At 43.9% G+C, this 20,635-nt stretch overlaps 1 protein-coding gene across 1 annotated transcript in view; it reads right to left on the bottom strand.

The window, feature by feature from the left end:
- The window catches only part of STK10 (serine/threonine kinase 10), a 309,494-nt gene that overhangs the window by 49,273 nt on the left and 239,586 nt on the right, over nt 1-20,635 (bottom strand). The window contains exons 13-14 of the mRNA XM_069244642.1: nt 10,009-10,101; nt 4,508-4,637 (exon numbers count right to left, since the gene is read on the bottom strand). Coding sequence (XP_069100743.1) covers nt 4,508-4,637; nt 10,009-10,101 — 223 coding nt within the window. The remainder of the gene's footprint in view (nt 1-4,507; nt 4,638-10,008; nt 10,102-20,635) is intronic.

The following is a 20,635-nucleotide window of genomic DNA, read 5'->3' as shown; positions in this document are numbered from 1 at the left end:
AAATGTTTTTCTCATGCGCGTTTTGCTGTATGGTGGTACATTCGAATTTGACATTTGCTCTGAACTAATTAATGTGTGACTGTGTGTTTATTACTACAGTTGTTGTAAATAGCTTTTGCTTTTAGGCCACGTTCATTTTCACTGCCAAAGCATGCACCTATTTATGTCATGCTGATGAAAATACATGTGTCCCAATTACGCCGGTTATTTGGCACGAAAATAAACAAACACATTAATGCATTTATTACCAGATTGCAACGATGTTATTACCACAGAAGAGGACAAATGAGTTAACAAAACACTATTTCCTCAAAACTGCATTCCAAAGAAAACGTTTACAGACCAAAAACAACTGGGGCCATACTAAAAGGCCTTGTTACCGTGGTTTTCGCTCTCTGAACTGAGTTAACCCCTAATGTTCTGCCTGTGGTTATCAACCCCAAAAGCGTAACGAAAGCTTGAGGACACCGCCCTGCGGAGGATATGGAGGGTTCTATCCCCCCCCCTTCGGACTTACTCGGGAGCTCTCAGGTCCAGGGATTGTGCTAAGGTGGTCCCCTGGAGCTCGCCCCCCGCGCACCACGGGGGCTGCAAGATCCTTTGTTATGCCACTGATTTACCCTTACTTACAACTGCTTCACATGAATAACAGTACGGCATTAACCATATATACACAAGCGCAGAGTGTAATACGAACTCTTTAGCTATTGTTAACAGAGGGGAGGGGCAGCATGGCCGCCCATTCGTGGCTTCAGCTCTCAAGGGCCATGTCCTCCCGCATTCAGCAATGACAAGAAATAGCAGAGAACACTCTGCATATCTGAATGTGTACAATATGTATCACTAAAAACGGGAAGTTTGGGAATATTATGGCTTCAGTGGGTCGGGGGGGGGGGGGGGGGGGGGTGATATGTTACCATGGCTCACCACAGCTGCAAATGTCATTAGTTTATATTTTGGATCATAACCAAAAGATCTCTTTAAATAAAACTCCTCTTCTGGAGATTTCTGTTTTTTTTAATTAGTTTTCATAAGTTATTGGTCTTAACTTCATCCTGTTACATTCGTTAACAGTTTTTTCAGGTACTTTTTCAGGTCTTAATGATATAGTTACTTAAGTTGATTTGCCATATATCGTGTTCACCTACCCACAGTACCCGTGGCCCGGGTCGTAGCCTTTACTGTGCGCTCACTTCTCACAAACTAGTCCAGCGCTGCATCAATGCGCTGCAATTTGAATAGGATTTGGTAGTTTCAGCTACACGAGTTAGTGAACCACTCACGTAAGCATCTAACCCGAGGCCAGGCACTGAAATATCGGATTATTATTCCTATTGGTGTGACAACAGTTCGTTAACTAAAACAGGGTAGCTTAGTATTTTTAAAACACCTTGATGTATGCTCCAGGAAACATGGCTTTACAATTTTGACTGGCTATGCTTGACTGCAAATTTGTATTGGTTTGTACTGCAACTCTGAAATAGCATAGAAGAGAAATGTAGGGAACCGAGGGTTCAAATGCTGATATTTTCAACATATACTCACTACCTGTCCTTTGCAACCAACAAGTCTATTTCTTTAGCTTCGGGCACATTTCTTCAACCACCCAGAGGAAAGACGACCCGGAAGTGGATGGGGCTGACTGACAGTGCCTCGAGTTCATCCCAAGTACACATTTCTTGCAGTGCACAAACTGTGTTCATCAAGTAAATGCTGTTGATTTTTAACTTAACATTAGTAAATCTTTCAGAGTAATTTCACAAGTAGTTTAATAGGTAGGCCAAGAGGCATCAGTACAAGTTAAGAAATAAAGGCAGGAAGAGCAGGAAATACAAAATACGCCAAAGTCTCAAACCCAACAGTGTGTGCTATTCTCAGTCTCAAAAATACTTTATTCGGTTTTCGAAACCATCAAAGCATACTTAAGTAAAATAAAGCATACATTGAGATCACATTTTAAAACAATCATACTACATAAAAAGTTTAAGATTTAGTTTACAACACATAACTATACTTCGGCTCCAAGAAGTGCAGTGCTCTGCGCTTTTCGCATGGTAGACTTCTAATGCAGGGGGTACCGAGTGGCAGCAAGTTCTCTTATGTAGCCGTAGAATAGCTTTGGATCTGTGTTGAATTACCAGTGTACTTTTGATACGTTGGGGGTCCATATTTAAGTGTATCTGATACTTAGCAGTGCCTGTTCCAAACACCAACTATTTCGTTTTTGTTGTGTTCAGCTCAAGGCCTCTGGATTTGCAGAATCCTCGAAAATGTATCAATTAAAATCTGGAGCCTCACTGGGTTCTTGGAAATAAGGAGCAAATCATCCACAAAAAGGAGCATAGCGACCCTTTTGTTATTTAGGGCGGGTGAATAATTCCTACAGTCCAATACTGTGTTCACCTCATTATTCATGTACAGGTTAAATAGGGCCAGGTCAAGGATGCACCCCTGGCGCACACCCTGCAGGATTGAGATGCGATCTGTCAGTTCTTCCTTGCTACCCTAATAGATCTGGGCATAATTCTTAGCATACAGCCTTGCAATGAGTTGGATCAAGTTCACCGGCGTAACCTTGTTACCCAGGACTGTCCAGAGCTTTTCACAGGGAACAAGATCAAATGCGGCTCTGAGATTAACAAAGGCCACATAGTTTTTTGTTTTAGAAGTAATGCATACTTCCAGTAACGAATGGCAACTCTAAAAACCTGTCCTGAAAAGAAGTTATCCTCCTAAATAGGTACCTTAAGGTCTGGGATAAGGTGCAAATAAGCCAATAAAGAACATGCAAAATCCCACTTGACCTGAATTTCTTCACATATGGCTTCAAAGCAGCTCACAATGGTCTGACCAGAAGTAGTACTCTAAAGACCGAACCAGAAGTGCTGGTCTTAGGACAGAAACCAGCTTCACGAGGAGACAGGAAGTGTTGTTCTTCACCCTATTTTAGTAGTTTTGTACTTTCTGTAAGTTTTCCATAAGAATTATGGGCCTATTCTGTAGTTTGTTGGCCTGTGCAAAGACTCGGATAAGGGCAGGCCTGTCTGTGGCCGTGAACACCAGGGTACCCTCGCCCTGTACATCTGTTTCTCAAAGCACGGGTTAGCGTGCTCTGCAACCATGTGAAAGCACCAGTCTATAAGTAATACTAGTATAATTAACCCTGGGACTACTGTTGATTATTTTCTTTTGTGGGCAGTTGGAATAATCACTAAAGAGATAGAACTGACCAACAGACATCTATCTTGTGGTAGGACTGACATATGTAGGGGCCATAATAGCGCTAGTACTTCCTTTCTGAACAGATGTTCTTGAACGACTCCATGGTATGCTGGGTACTATGCCAAGGGAGAAATTGGAACCCATATTTCTTAGTCTAGCCCATATCGAGAGCAGCCTTAACCAAACTGGCAGGCATCAGGCCGGCTGAGCCTCCTTACATCTTGTACCAGACCAATAATGAGCCTCCTGGTATGAAACTCCAGCATACAATGCTGGGTGGTATCTCTACCCATATACCTTCCGATACAAATCTATTAGGTGTTCTTGGTCTGTCTAAATTGGGCGCCTTGCAAGCTAACCATCTAAAAGCATGTGTTTGCAATTCCGGGCAGTACCAACTATCAGCTTGTCCCCTGAGGCTTGCCTGTACGTACTAATCTTGGCCAATGTTCTGCCATTAGACAAGGGGGCTCTGGAAAATGCCTCACAGATGAAGAAATAAGCTATTCTCTGACTCTCAAAGTTTCCTAATTTTAACCTTCTGTATTCCCAATCAAGTCCTTTTAGTGAGAAAGGTTTCATTGACTGAGCATTTTCTGACATCAAGGAGTCACTATTGCAATTAATTTTAAGAGCCCGATTCATGTTGGCAATTTACTCTCCCGTTCCTGCAACGTTAATGCCAGCTATAGAGCTATCAAGGCTCTCCCACTTGGCTTCTTTTATAAACCCACTGCTATCTCTCTTCATTCACATCCAACAGCGGTGCAGCCTCCTGATACAAGCTTGATTGGCCATATTATGCTTTGCTGTAGTTTTTTCCTCTGCTATAAAGCTGTCCATTTGTTTGACAATGGAGTTTGACTACACCTTTAACTCTGGCTGGTTCAAGTACCAGGAGCCTGACAAATGTTGATAACACCAATGGGGAACTGCAGTTTTTGAAACGGGAAGAAGGAATGTTAGAAACTGGAATACAACGGATCTTGCCTCAAAAACGAATTCGGAGGAATGGTTAACCTTTATGAAGTTAAAGCCTCGCGGTTGTGGCCCTGGTAGCTTTCATCACAGGGGTCAATAATGCCACAGAGGCATAATTCCAGAAAGGGCGGTGCTTCTGAATAAATAGAGGGAATGGACCATGGCAGAGAGTTCCATGTCTATTACAGGCCTGAGATGTTGTGGCTTCTGCTTCAAACCTCACTGTGAGTCACAAACCTGTCAGAAACTCCTTTTTAGGTAGGCAAGTTTGTTTGTGGAAGCCAGGATACTCGTTCGCACCTACCTCTCAGGAGTGCCTGCTTCTTGTTGAGGAACTCTCGCTCCTTGTCATTGATTTCCTTCCTGTGTGTGGATGTGATATTCGCCATGGTCAACATAAAATGCTCCTTCTGCTTGGTCGTGAAGGCTTGCTCCTGTGAACAAGTAACATGAACAGTCAGTAAATTTAATTTATTAAATCTGCGTGCCAGGCACAACCCACAAATCTTTAAAAAACAATTTGTTTTTTTTTTCACAATCATGACATTGACCCAAAACAATTCTTCAAAGTGCAAAAGCCCTTAACACTACATGTGGGGAAGTTGATTGTCTATATGGGCGGAGTGGAGCTTAGAATTACCCGTACTAGAGTGGCAATGGTGAATAACTTGGTGCACAGGCATACTGAAGGATACAATCTCCACTCAGATCAGAGACCACTGACAGAGGAATGGCTTGGGAAGGCAGAGGATTGATTTGGACAGATCAACAGTTATTCTAACAGAGGCACTCTTAACAGTGCAAGGAGGAGAGAGCAACCAGGAAGGAGGAGAAAACCAGCCTTCAACCTGACAAATGGGAAGAGAACAAAGATGGTTGGTCCAGTACTCACATGTAATCTCAGCTGGGGCCAGTTGGTGTAACTGTTAGTTTTTCAGGGTTTCTATTTTGTGCACTAAGAAGGATGACGAATATATAGATATATATTGAATTCACACAATTTCAATTGAAACTAATGTTGCATAATCAGAGGGAATGTATGTATTAATGTGCTTTAGTTATGTAATTTTCATGTAAAATGTCATTTAAGACAAGATGATGCCATCACAATCATTCACTTCTGCTTTTCTCCCTGCATACAACTTCTACCCAACGCTCTGAAGAGCAGTCAAGCTGACGTACTGTAGTTTACGTCCATTATTATGACTGCATTGCTTTCAATGAACTTTCACTGTTCTCTATGAAATGTAATGTCCTTAAGGTCCCTTCTACTGCCTTTCATTGTGATCACTTGTCTATTCATTTGCTGAACGTTCTGTTGTTTAAATGTTTCATATTAGATAGAACATCTCCGGATGACATTAGCATTGAGCGTGTTAAATAATTTTCTGAAAACTGGGATGGTGCTTATGTGTTATTGTAAATTATGTGTATTTTTCTTGTGCTGTGATTTGCTAAGGAAATTATACTTTTGCTCACACCACGATTTCACAGTTTCCTAATGTGTTATGCAAGAAATGTGTATGAGAACTCCTTAAATTTGGGGGTGAGCCTTTTGAGAGGTTTTGAGAATACTTTTCTATGCTGCTACGGACACTATCCTACTTTTTTCTTCACGTTAGACTGGCATCTTTGGCGTGGTCTCCCCTAACTTTTTGCCTCTGTTTCCCAGGCTGTTGATGTATGCTGGACTCTGTTTTTGATACTCTGGGCACTTTATCACTGCTAAACAGTGCTAAAGGGCAAGTGATCCTATGTAAAATGTATGTTTAACTGGCTTATCCATGATTGGCATATTTGATTTTATAGTAAGTCCCTAGTAAAGTGCACTAGAGGTGCCCAGTGCCTGTAAATCAAATGGTACTAGTGGGCCTGCAGCACTGGTTGTGTCACCCACACGTGTAGTCCTGTAAACATGGCTCAGAGCTGCCACTGCAGTGTCTGTGTGTACAGTTTTAAACTGCCAATTGACTTAGCAAGTGTACCCAGTTTCCAGGCCTAAACCTTCCCTTTTTGTACATGTACGGCACCCCTAAAGAAGCCCCTAGATTGCCCCATGGACAGGGTGCAGTGTATGTCAAAGGTGAGATATGTACTGATGTGTTTTACAAGTCCTAACAGTGAAATACTGCTAACTTTGGTCTTCACTGTTGCAAGGCCTCTCTCTCTTGTAGGTTAACATGGGGGCTGCCTTTAAAATATTATTAAAGTGCAGATTCCCTTTGAGATCAGATTGAAATATGGAGTTTGAGGTCTCTGAACTCACAATTTAAAAATACATCTTTTAGTGAAGTCGGTTTTAGGACTGTTAGTTTGAAAATACCACTTTTAGTAAGTAGGCATTTTCTTGCTTAAACCACTCTACGAGACTGCCTGCCTGTTTGTGGATTCCCTGTCTGAGTCAGTTTGACAGTTGGGCTGTTTGTGAATCCCCTCTAGACGGTGAGACAAAGGGAGCTGGGGTGTAGCCTGCATATCATGATGAGCCATCTGTGCTAGAGAGGAGGGAGAAGTGGTCACTTACACCTGAATGGGCTATGTCTGCCCTCTCACAATGCATTCTCCAACCACATGGTGTGTGTCTGGGGCCTGGCCTGGGCATGGCAGGATCTTGTGAACAACAGAGACTTTGAAGTAGGCCTACTTCAAAGGCAGAAAGGGGTATAAGTATTGGACCCAAACCCAATAAAAACTAGATCACCTCTGGAACCAAAAAGGAACCTCTGCCAAGAAGAGCTGAGGAGAAGTGTTGCCCCTGCCTTTGATTGTGCTTTGTTGGGCTATCCTGCAGTTGCTGCTTCTGGCTGTGAAAGGGGACAAAAACTGGACTTTGTGGTATATTGCTTGTGAAGAATTTTCAAGGGGGGTTTGAACGGAGCTTGCTTCTTATTTTAAAGCCTCAGGGCCATCAAAGACTTCCTCTGCCAGCACCTTGGCTCTCTGCTGAGACTCCTGCCCTGCCAAGTGGTGTCCTATCCAGTCTCAGGACCCTTGAAAGGTGAAGATGGCAGAACAAGAGCTGAAAATCCAAGCACAGAACGGCATGTGGGGAAATTTTCGACGGACTATCTGCAATGCGGCGGAAAAACGCCACGCCACCGGCTTTGTGGATAAAATCGACGCTCCGCCTGCATTGCAGCTGAGAGGTCAACTCATGGCACCTGGAGAAACCATGCGCAACACCCGGTTGCGGCTGCTGCTAATGACGCAAACTCCACGCATCATGGTTTTCTAACACCGTGCAACCAGATTTTCCATGCATCATCCCTGGGCGTCAAAGTCAACCCGACTATGCGTGGATCCGAAGTGCCCAGTCCGGAAAATGATGCATCGCTCTCCTGCGAGGGAGAAAAACAACGCATCGCCGACCTGACCGGAGAAGAAATGACACATGGCCTCCCTTGCGAAGAAGGAGTCAACACATTGCTGTTTTTTTCAACGCACGCTTGCACAGCTTTATTTTTTACACTAACCAGGTACTTTTTGCGAAATCAACGTTTGCATTGTTTTCAATTGAGTAAGACTCTTATTCTTTTGAAAATTCTTATCTTGACTTTGGCATGTTAGATTTTTGTTGTTTTGGTCTTGTTTGATTTAGATAAATATTGTCTATTTTTTTTTAAACTGTTGTGGTGTCCATTTTGTAGGCCTTTCATGGTATTACTCTGTGTGTTCGTACAAATACTTTACACATTGCTGCTGAGATAAGCCTGCCTGCTCATGCCAAGCTACCAAGGAGGTGAGTGGGGTTAACCAGGTGTGTTTCTCCTTTGCCACGACTAGAGTGAGGGTCCTTGCTTGCACAGGGGGTAACCTGACTGCCAACTAAAGATCCCATTTCTAACAGTGCTTATGTGTTATGGTAAGTGATGTGTATTTTTTTTGTGTTGTGATTTGCTAAGGAAATGATACTTTTGCTCACACCATGATGATTTCACAGTTTTTCTAATGTGTTATGCAAGAAATGTGTATGAGGACTCGTTAAGTTTGGGGATGAGTCAGAATTTGAGAGGTTCTGGCAATACTTTCCTATGCTTCTAGGGATGCTGTCCTACTTCTTTCTAATTTTCTACTCATTTGGGAACTAAAATAATTTCTGACTTTTACATACTCTGCACAAATTTGCATTTGAGAGCCTTTATTGCATTGTATCGTTAATGCTTGTTTTTTTTAAATTTGGCAAAAAAAAAACTAAACTTTATTTGATCTAATTTTTTAGTGGACCACAATATTTATTTGAACTGTTTTACTCTTCTAATTGATGTTTAGGGGGTGTCTTTATGCACAATTCAATATGGGGTAGAACCGGATGAGGTACATTTTTTTTTGGGGGGGGTTTCTAAATGTTGGGGTTCGGTTTTTGCTCCTACATTACTTTTTCACTGCCCTCTGCTTGCTGCTACCTCAGTCACAGAATTGTGAAGAAAGCTTCAAGTGAACCCCTTGTGCTGCTCAAGTGGGCACAAGTGTATAAGAACATGCAGCACTTACAAGTACCAATCATTGTTAGTTGTCCTAATAAACATCTCCCTCCCTCTTGCTGACTACATTTTTCAGCTGACTTTACCAGCAGGTACAAAAAGCCCCAGCTACTCCTTCCCCTCCCTCTTTGGAAAACTAATCAGTTGAACGTCTGTATTTTGGAATGCGATTAAGTTGCTTGTCTGGAACACAATTCTTCTGTAAGCCCTACGAGCCTCCAAGAGATGCCTACAGCACAAAGGCACTATGGTTGTGCAGCTTTATCTAAAATTTAAATACCAGGGTGGTCCACATGCCAAGGTCGATACACCTCTGCAATGGCAGTGTGATCCTGGCTGGTAAGGAGAGCCACACAGTTATAGGAGAAGCTGCCTTTATTGTGCTCAGGTTGAACACAGTTGGGGCCTTGTTTTACTATCTTTCAAGAGTTGCTTACCACCTTGAATAACTGATTGTACTCTGCCAATACAACTCTGGGCTGCACCTAGCTCCAATTTCTTTAGAGTGGATTATAAAACAACAGAGCCTTTCCAGGCAGCCTGGGTATAAAATTAAGTGCAGTGTTTTTTCACAATGATCCTGAAGGCTACCACACTGGAAAGCAAAAAATACTTATCTGTAACAATAATTTCTCAAATGCAGGCCCCTTCTCAGATTTCGAAACTATACACATCCCAAATAAAGCACAATGACATTGATAACTTTCCTTCCTGTAACAACGGTTCATAAGCAAAGATTCTGTTGGATTCATTAGCTCTGACTATTTGTCATCTGCGTGGCAGAGAATACTGGAAGTTTACGAAAGTGAAGAAAATTTCTTGCTAAAATGGAAAAGATGCCAAGGCCCAAAGAAGGTTCTCCGCAGCAGCCTCGCGGACCTCAATTTACCCTTAAGGCTCATGGGGTCCGAAGTAGCCTCTGACATCAGAGCCTCTCAACAGCCTCTTATTTGCTGCTTAAGGGCAACACGGAGGGAGAAGTTGTGAAAAGTACAGTCAGAAAATAAGATTTAAAAGACAGTTTCCTTTCTGATCCTACAGCACAATCTATGACTCATGACCGGGGGACCAAATAGCAAGCTCGGAGCAGTACTGGCTACCCTCTACCTCAATGGGTACTCAGTCACGTGACTCAAACATTTGGCACCGGGAATATTTAAACTTCTAATCTGAGATATATCATGCTCAGATGCTTGTGGCAAGGGAATGCCTAACAATCTGCTGTCCTCACACAGGAAAAAATGGCAAATTGTTGCAGCAATACTCTTAAGACTACGCCCAGTGGGAGCTTACTAGCAGTCTAGTCAGGCTCAGTCATTCTCACCTCAGTTTCCTTGATCTGGGCAAATTCATCCATTTTCACCCTCAGGGTTTCTTTGCGCTGCTGCTTGGGAATCTTGTCAACTGCAACTTTAATCTACATCAGTAGGAGAAAGAGAGGAAGATGTAACAAAGTCAGCTAACAGCAACAATTCAACAGTGCCATACAATAAAAAAAATCTTTCCATCGAATCAGATGATTGGGTGATATCGGGTCCCTTTATGTCCTGAAGTGTGGAGCGGGTTAGCTAACTGGGCAACCGTGTAACTGAAGTTACTATTTGTCCATCACCAGCCGGTTCTTACTAAATGCCAAGAGGCCTACGTGAGTGGATCACAAGGGGGCAAAGCCTGATGCTGCAGTGTGTCATATGAGGAATCCCAGGCATGAGTTTGGGGGCTGTCGGTCACCTCTGGAAAGGATCATATATACTGTACTGCATTTATATAGCGCTTCATACTCTTAGCGGGCTGTCAAAGTGAATCAATAATTGACTTACATGCTTACACATGGGTGGGCGGGGGCTGCAGGAGTGCTGGTGTGGCATTAATATTAACTGCGCTCTTTCACTGACGTAGGTCTCAGGGCATGAGCATGTAGTGGAGATATGACGAGTGAGGGTGTAGTGTATGTGGTTTACATTAACTTTGAGCTGCGGCTGGTTGAAGAGGCTTAGACTGTGAACATGGTCCAAAGTAAGAAATGTTTTGGTGTGCTCGGATGCCCGAGTTTCTTCCAGCCCTACCAGCCTTTGAAAGGTAAGCCTTAAGTCAAGAGTGACCACCTTTTAGCATCTTTCTTTCAAGCATGTCGCACAACATCTCGGATGCTATAACTCCAGCCATTGTTCTATAAAAGTCTTTTTAGGACTACCCTGTTTTGAGAAAGCTCTGAAGGGGACCTCAGCATACAATACAGTTTGATTCCTGGTACATTATTGGAATCAGTGCACACTATCCAGCTTCTTTACTTAAATAATATCTTGGCAAATTAGAGGCATTTCTCGGGTGTGTGGATTAAGGGCCTCATTCTTAGTTAGGCACAAAGTAAAACTTCAGGTGCATGCCACTTTTGAGTCTAGTTTGCACTTTGCAGTCACAATTTGGGTGCAAATAGAACTCACAACTGAATTTTCTCGGACAGTTTCCTTCTGGTTCTAGCTGAAATAAACTGATAAAAAAGGATGTAATTCGAATATCATTGCCACTCAAAAACTATTTGTGCATGCTATTCTTCCTAGACTACTGCTAAATGTAAAATTGGAAGCAAAACCCCATTAGACGCTGTGCAACAAAATTCATAGAGGGGTATTTTGTAGCCATTCTAATAACAATACTAGGATTGATGCTTTTCGTATTCTCTAAGTTACTAGAAGACCAGGATTTGTTAATCACAGTTCGTCGAGAGCAGGGCATCCAGAATCGGGCCAATTGGGATTGCTTTCCTGCTCTGAAAACAGCCCCCCAAGCCTGCATCCTTCCCAAAAAAGTCAGAGGCCAGTCCTGCACAGATTGCAGGGTCCTTTCCAACAGCACTTTCATTTGCTAAACAGAGACCTGTTTGACCTATAGAAGCACCTCCCAGAGCCCATATATTTTCAATGGAGCGGCTCACCCTTTCAGGATGGCCAGCAGAAAACATGAGAAGAGATTGATGAAGCAGAAAATTAAGGTTTTGATTTATTAACGCTTAAACGTAGTGCTGAAATAATCATGTGTGACTTTAACCGAACTAATAAAGATTGTACGGGGACAAAATGCGCCCTCAGAGTAGTTTGCCATCATTTATATGTGTGCTTTATATAACGTGGTGAATTAGAATTGCACTAATCCGACATAATCATAAACGTGTGCTACGATTTGCTTGTTTGAAATGCTTTAGCTTAGCATTACTTTAGCGGAGGCTCTGGCCTAGTTGCCTGGTCTCACGGTTTAGATGCTCGTATTTTTCCACTGTGCTAATAAACGTGTATTTTTGCTTGAAGCTGTACGTTTCCACAGAAACTGTTCACATGCTTATCTTAAAGTTAGTGCCAGCCTGGCATATTTTCTCTTTAATTCAAGGTCGACTTGCAGGTGCGGACAATGGAGGCTCTGAAAGTAAGCTAATTGGGAAACAATGTTGCAACTTGCGTACCCATCTCCAAGGATAATGTATGCTTAAGTAAAGGCTTGAGAACTGTCGTTTTTGATTGGTCAATTTGAAGCTAACCTATGAACCCTCCAATGGAGACCCTACAGGACTTGAACTGTTGTCTATAAAAACCAGGTGCACGAGAAGAAGGTGGCCATTGCGAGATCATTGCAGCCATTATCAGCTTGATACCCGCCATTTTGCAGACTTCGTAGCTATTATGGCCCACTTTGCTGCGACGCCAGTTTGAGAGACTTTGATGCTTTCTCTAATCGAGAGAAAGAGACTTTGATGATTCTTGCCCTAGAGACTTTAACTTTAACTTTGATCCCTTTGCATGAAGTAGTAGTTTTACCTTGCCGCCGTGAGGCAATTGCCCCGTCCACCCCTGTCCCTTTGCCCCGTCCCATGCCGATCGAAACGGTACCCATGATGACCGAAGAACGGTACCTGTGAGACGAAGACTTCCTTGTATGCTGATCGTAATTGGTAAATATGAAAAGAAATTGTAAAATTGCATTGTGTTTCTTTTAGGTAACCAACTGCTGATTTTTGGTAAGATCCCTAGTTAAGAGTTTTTCTAAATTAATGTTGCTAAATTGTTTTTTTGCATGAAGTCCCACATGCTGATGCTAATTTGAGGTTAGACGAGGATTCCATAAGTCGCACGATGCAATTTGAGATCTTGTTATGCTGACTAAATGTATGCCATTAGTTCATTACAGATTATCGTATTAGTGATTTGCATTGCCATTATCGAATGCCTTGTGATTCAAATGCTTCATAGATTGCACTTGTTTCGACGTTATGGACAGCTATTAATGTTCATATATGTTTATCATTTGGTGTTGAGACACATATATATTGTGCTAGCTTTGTTAATATAGGGAAATAAATTCACTAACTTTGCAATAAACTGGTGTGGTTATTCCTGGCTGAGAGGTCAGGTTCGCCGAAATGTATTCTGGACTAATTGTTAAGTGTTATGTTGTTCAGGGTGTTGCTTATGTTCGTTATTGATTATTGATTTTGATGAGATTGATCGATTAAGAGTACAAAGAGTTCCCACTAAGTCAAAAGATTCATCGGCCTAAAGAGCGTCCAAACACGGGTAAATTATTACTACGGACCGCTCTATCAGTAGATGGTAGCAGAGGACGGTTTCGTCTTTTGGGACCCTGTACTCCTAAAGTACATGGTGTTGAATTAACGGTTACGCATTTTGAGACCCCACTCGGGAAGTTGAATTAGATTTTCTTGGGTAAAACAGATTGACAGAATGATGATGGGCTAGGTCCACCGCGACTTTCCCGGGATCTCGGAGCTTGCGAATGGAGAGAACGGAGGTGTGGAATCAGCGTTGGCGGTACTAGTGATGGTATGAGTGAAGTTAGGGTTTTGCGCTTGCACAGCTTATTGCCGCAGGGTGTGTGAAAAGGTTGCGAGGATTTTTCTTTTAAGGATAGCGGAGGTGCGACTCCGAGTGTAGAAGTAGAGAAGTCGTCGAACTTCATAGAGATAGCGGAGGTGCGGCTCCGAGTGTGAGAGTAGGGAAGTCGTCGAACTTCATGTGCGTGTGGCGCTTTGTGCATAAAAAGGTCCACGTGGTTGTTGTTGTTGAAACGGGCCCTGCGAGGTCAAGAGACTCCGGAGTATGTTGATCCATGTTGTGGTCTGGGCGGTTTAGTAGGTTGATCGGGCGTGGTCAACAAGTCGGTATGTGTGTTAGGGAGTGAAAGAAACTTCGACTTCGGGCTTTGACAAGATTCTAAGTGCACTAGAACAGATCATTGACAAGTTGAGAGTAGGTCTGCGGGTCAGATTTGCTTGCGAATGTGGGGACTGAGAAAGACGGAATAGCGGCCAGAGGCTAGTGAAATGTCCCGAGGCTAGTGAAAGGTCCCTAAGGTCCTGAAGCGACTGTGTTACCCTTCCTGTAGTAAACCGACAGATCTGTTTTATTTTTTGGTAGCTCGCAATATATGCAAAAGTTGTTACGAGAGGAGGTGAGTGAAGGAAGACTAGCCGCGAGGCTTTGTCAGCCGCAGTGTGTGTGAGTGTGACGTCACTAAGAGCCGCGCTGGGATAGGTTGGTTGCAGAGAAGGGTCGCACACGGATTGGACGCAGTCCGTGGGACTCGATTGGAAGGGGAAAGGCAGGTGAAGAGTATTCCGGGAATTAAAGTCACCTATTGATTACAATTTTTGTGGAATTAAAGTCACCTATTGATTATAAACTTGGTTAAATAAAAGACGAGAAAAATGAAATTCTTTAAAGCATTTAGGAGTGCGATGAAGGGGGAGTCTTACATTAAAGCGAGCGTAGGAGAAGAGACGCCGCCAGAGGGTACACCAGCTTACATTGTAATGGAAGAGAAGGGGGTAGCTCCGTGCCTTTGGCTAAAGCAATGGCACAAGTTGACAGAGAAACATGGGAGCGTAGCGTTCCCAATACATGGGACATTCAATATAAGGATTTTAGAGAATTTGAGATTCACGATGTACGACATGAAGGTGCCTCCAAGGCCAGCACAGTTTGAGGCTCTAGCAATTTGGGAACTAATGGCCAGACAGCAACAGCAAAAGAAGTTCGAGACCAGAATGAGGAAGGTAGAAAAGACACTAGCGGATGCTAGGTGGGATAATGCACAGAAGGTGTGGAGGTCAGATGTATTGCAGGGGATAAAATTATTCCCCGCAATTACTAAGGAAGGAGAGGAGACAGGTAAGAAAGCCACCTGTAAGACGGACAGGAAGTGTTCCAAGGATAGAGAGGAAGAGGAAAAGTTGAGAAGAGAAGAGGAGTTAGAGGATGAGGAGTTGATAATGCAATTGCTGAACGACCGTCCACCGCCTTATGCAGAGAATGGACAAGGTCCAAGTACCAGTTCTGCCCCTCCAGCACCGGTACAGAACAGTGAAACCCAGAGTTCAGGAGCGTCATCGGGATCTAAGGACCCGAGTCTGCTGATCACCCCGCAGATACCGCAGGTTAGGAGAATATATCCAGACGTGCCCGTGTTGAAACCAGCAGAAAATTATCAGCCGCAGATGCCAGGGTACTACAGTAGTGATAACAGTGTAGGAATTATTCTAGATCCAACCGTAAGGGGAGTACAGAATGGTTACAACCCAACAATGGTACAGGCTGAATCAACTCAGTTTTTGATGCCTCAAAAGCAGATGCAGGGAGGAAATGCACATGCTCAAATGACGGGGAGCCAGATGGGCATGCCGGCAATGATGACCCATGGTGTGGGAATGAACATGCCTCAGAACATGGGGAATGGACAGAACCCAGACGCGATATCACTACCCATTACTGTAGGTCCACCGGTACCTCTGTATAGTCAGCCTAACTTGGGTCCGAGCGGTCAGGGATCAATGCTGCAAAATGGGACCGAAAGGAGGTGCATAGAAAACACTCCGGGGATAACTCCGATAGCGACTCAGCCAAATGGGTCTGGGTCCTTGATGGAGTTGAGTCCTATATGTGCTCAGTCAACACTGGTGAGGTCGAGCCCCCCACTGATAATACCTCTCACATCGAACACTGAAAAGCTGCCGCAGCCATCGATGGCAGTCGATGTGAACGCTACCCTGATGGGGGTGAATGCGCAACAGTTGACACAGTGGTTCAACAGTCTGAATTCCACACAAAATTCAGCTAGTGGGAAAGGAGAAGACTATATGAATAGGGTCAGGTTGAACATGGAAGCACAAGAATTGGTGGAAGGGACTATGGGTGTGAACAGGTTAGAGTCCTACACGGAAGAAGAGCTGAGGTATCTATGTCCCAGGATTACGAAGGGAGTGAACAAGATACATAAGAGTCTGCAAGAAGCAGCTGACAGAAACGGGGTTGACATAGACAAGACGAAACACTTGAGCAGGAGCTACAGGCTAGATTTTGGGACCACAGATTTTGAACACATGAGGTCAGCAGGCATGAAGACACACCTTAGAGAATTGCTGCAGAGTGCACAAGTGTGGAGGTGCTTAGATAAATGGGAAAGCAGGTGGGTAAAGAGGAAGGAAAAGAGGAGCGACAGTGCTACAGAGCACAATGAGAAAGGACCGCAGAGTAGTGATACAGTAACAATGTTACCAATGAGGGAGACAGCAGGGGGAAAATTAGTACATGTACCATGGCACAGAAGCGACATTCAGTCTTTTACGGACGATTTTCCCAAACTGAGAGAGAAACCAATTGAATGGTACCAACAGACTGATAGGTTTGTGAAGCTTGCAAAATGTCTTTGGGAAGACCTGAACACTCTCTTTGAGATTGTGGTTCCGGCAGATTTGTGGGAGGATTGCAAAAGAGCTGTAGGTTGGCCGACAAGTGAACCAGAGAGAGACAGGGAGACAGGTGCACCATCACCTTTGGTGATGAGCTTGTACTATAAGGTGATTGAGCATTTGAAAACGAAGGTACCCGCGAAGAACGTGGATTGGCAGAAGATTGACCGAACTGCCCAAGAGACTAAAGAATCGATTCATAGTTACTATGAGAGGTTGTTGAAGGCGTTCAAGAATTACAGTGGCACGGAAACAATTGAGGCGAAGGACATGCTCCATTTTGTCTTCAGATTTGTGGAAGGGCTGAGGCCAGAGATAAGTCAGATGATAAAGTCACATTTGATTTGTTGGCAGTCTAAACCGATTGACGAAGTCTTGACTTATGCGAAATACTGTAGCGACGAAATTGAAGTGAAACAGAAAAAGCTGAAAGAGAAGGTGATGATGATGCAGCTTAAGGCAGCTCAAACAGGTTTGCAAGGTTTGCAAGGGATGCAAGGGTTCCAACAGCAGGTACCGCAACCGCAGCCGCAGTTGCAGGGAAACATGGCGTTTCAGCCACAGGCCAGAGGCAGAGGCAGAGGAGGTTTTGTGAATAATGGTCCGGATTTGAACACTGTTGTGACGGGTGTGCAGGCAATGAAGAAGGTGATGCCGTGTCACGTGTGCGGAATCGTAGGTCATTGGAAACGCGAGTGCCCGATGGTGGTGCAGGAAGGTGCAGGTGCAGGTGTAGGTGTTGGTCAGCAAAACGATGATGTCAATGCATTTCAGACAATGAGAGGGCCGAAAATGAGAGGTCCAAATCCAAATTTTCAGACCGTAAATCAATTGCAGGGATTACAACCTATGCAGCCGCAGCAGATGCAGATGCCTCGTATGCAGATGACGCAAATGCAGCCGATGCAACAGCAGTTACCTATGGTACCTAATCAGCAAATGCAAATACCCTTGGCACCAATGAGTCAGCAGCAAGTGATGGTTCCTCCGCAGGTAACGGGTCAGGTAATGAGTACAAATGGCACCGTACAACAGTTCCCATTACACAGTGAGAGTGGAATAAACAACGTATGGGAGAGTGAAAGTTCAGGAGAAGAAGGAGACTGTGTGCTTGCGGCATCCTTGGAAGTTGATCAAAGGGGTCCGTACGTAGAGGGAAGAGTAATGGGTCATCGTGTCTCATTCTTGGTTGACACGGGAGCCACACGTTCAACAGTTAAGAGCAGTGAAGTACCAAATTTGCCACTCTCAGGGAGGACAGTTCAAGTGGTGGGAGTAGCAAACAGACATCTGACGAACCCAATTACGGATCCGGTTCCAGTCAGCATCGGTAACTATCAAGGGGTGCATCAGTTTGTGGTATGTGACTCAAGCCCGATAGCACTGTTAGGGAGAGACCTGTTGTGCAAATTGGGTTGTTCGATCATGTGTTCGAACGAAGGAATAACAATACAGACGAGCAGTGATGGGGAAGAAGAGGACAGTGTAGAGGGGGATGAGATGGAAACTGTCGATGAAGAGTATCCTCTGATTTGTCTCTTCCCGATGATAACTGAAGAAGACATCCCAGCTGAATTACGGGAAACAGTCGGAAAGGAAGTGTGGGACATGACAGGGAAAGAGGTGGGATTGATGAAAGGAGTGGAACCAGTGAAAGTGACTGTAAAGCCCAATGCAATCTTTCCCCAGACCCCACAATACCACATGCAACAAGATACCCTCATGAAAGTTGCTCAACTCATTGACGAATTTGTAAAACAGGGGGTACTGAAAGAAGTATTAAGCAGTCCATGTAATTCACCAATAATGGGACTAATAAAGCCGAGTGGAAAGGTCCGACTTGTGCAGGACTTGAGAAAAATAAACGACATCATAGTCAAGTGCTGCCCTGTTGTACCGAATCCAGCTGTGATAATGTTTCAAGTTCCTTGCGATGCTGAATGGTTTTCAGTCATCGATTTGTCACAAGCATTCTTTTCTGTGCCTCTTCATGAGGACAGCCAATTCCTCTTTTGTTTCAAATTCCTAGACAGAGTGTACAGTTGGTGTCGAATTCCTCAAGGGTTTTCTGAGTCACCGTCAATATTCAATCAGATCCTAAAGAAAGATTTGGAAGCATTAGAATTGCCATTCGAGTCAATTCTAGTACAGTACATTGATGACTTACTGGTTGCATCAAAGACAGAAAGTGGCTGCACAGCCGATACCATTGCTCTGTTGAACCATTTGGGAAGGAATGGACATAAGGTGTCTCCTTCCAAATTACAGTTCTGTCAGAAGAAAGTGAAATACTTGGGTCACCAAATAGAGAAAGGGTCACGGAGAATAATGAAGGAAAGAATTACAAGTATACTCCAAATGAGTCCACCAAAGACAAGGAAGGAGGTGAGGAAGTTTTTGGGAATGGTGGGATATTGTCGCCAGTGGATTCCCAACTTCTCGACTCTAGCAAAGCCTCTACTGAAATTGACCCAGAAGGATGCTTTGGATGAAATTGAGCTGAAGGGAGATGAGATGGATGCTTTTGTTGAATTGAAAGAGTGCATGTGCAGGGCTCCAGCTTTAGGTATGCCTGATTACACAAAGCCTTTCACATTGTTTTGTCATGAACGTGATGCATGTTCTTTGTCTGTCTTGACTCAAGCCCATGGTGGCGTAAACAGACCAGTAGCGTATTTTTCAGCTACTTTGGATCCGGTCGCAGCGGCACTCCCAGGGTGTTTGCGCGCCGTAGCAGCAGTTGGTATCAGCCTCACTCAGAGTGAAGGAATAGTGATGGGACACCCAGTAACAGTCATGGTCCCTCACTCAGTTGAAATACTTTTGACCCGCTCCCGAACGCAACACATGACTGGAGCAAGACTCACAAGGTATGAAACGATAATTCTGGGCTCACCGAATGTGCAGCTGAAAAGGTGCACTACGTTGAATCCATCAACCTTGCTTCCTGGAGAAAATGCCGAAATTGAGAACGCTGAAGACGTCGAGCATGACTGCCTTCAGGTGACTGAATTTTGCACAAAACCTCGACCGGACATCAAGGATACTAAACTTGATGAAAATGACCAAATTCTTTTTGTTGATGGTTCATGTCTAAGAGACGGGATGGGGATTTTGAAAGCAGGATACGCTGTATGTACTGTAACAGGGGTCTTGGAAGCGGGATGGCTTCAAGGAGTCTATTCTGCACAAGTAGCAGAACTTGTAGCCCTTACCAGAGCATGTCAACTGTCTGCATTGATGAAAGTCACCATTTATACAGATAGTCAATACGGGTTTGGGATTGTGCATGACTTTGGACAACTATGGTCGCAGAGAGGTTTCCTGACTTCTTCAGGATCCCCAGTGAAGAACGGGGAGAGGATAAGGGAATTGTTACACGCCATTCAAGTGCCAGCCGAAGTTGCAGTGGTAAAGTGTAGTGCTCACACGAAAGGACAGGACTATGTGTCTCTGGGAAATGCATATGCGGATCAAGTCGCAAGATTTTGTGCCTTGAACTGTATATTACTCAGGGATGATTGGAATACGATAAATGAGCCAGAACTTGAACCAGCTGAAGCATTTGCCTTGAAGGTTGTAGATACAATAGATGAACTAAAAGCATTACAAAATAATGTCAGGGACGATGAAAGAGATTCCTGGATCAAATCACAATGTATAAAGAGACAAGACGAGTTATGGGTTTCACATGAGGGAAAATATGTTTTGCCAAATAGTCTCTTATCACAGCTTGCACAGTTCTATCATGGGCAGGCTCACCTAGGGAGAGATGCCATGATAAGATTGTTCAAAACTGATTGGTTTAACCCCAGATTTCGTCAAGCTGCAGAAGCAGTTTGCCATCGATGTGTCACTTGCCAGCAGATGAACCCAGGAAAGGGAACAGTTGTGAACGCGAGTCACATTGGTAGGGCAAGCGGGCCTTTTAGTCGAATGCAGATGGATTTCATTGAGATGCCTGTGCATGGGGGTCTGAAATATGTGTTGGTGATTGTGTGCATTTTTAGTCACTGGATTGAGGCATACCCCACACGTAGAAATGACAGCCTTACAGTTGCGAAGCTACTGTTGAGGGAGTTGATACCACGTTTCGGATTCCCGATCTCTTTAGAATCAGATAGGGGAAGTCACTTCAATAACGAGGTGATAAAGTTACTTTGCGAAGCGCTGAACATTGAGCAAAAGCTGCACT

Source organism: Pleurodeles waltl, chromosome 7 (assembly GCF_031143425.1).
Source record: "Pleurodeles waltl isolate 20211129_DDA chromosome 7, aPleWal1.hap1.20221129, whole genome shotgun sequence".
NCBI lineage: Eukaryota > Metazoa > Chordata > Amphibia > Caudata > Salamandridae > Pleurodeles > Pleurodeles waltl.
The sequence above is the reverse complement of the archived record's forward strand: the minus strand, read 5'-3'. Positions and strand labels throughout refer to the sequence as shown.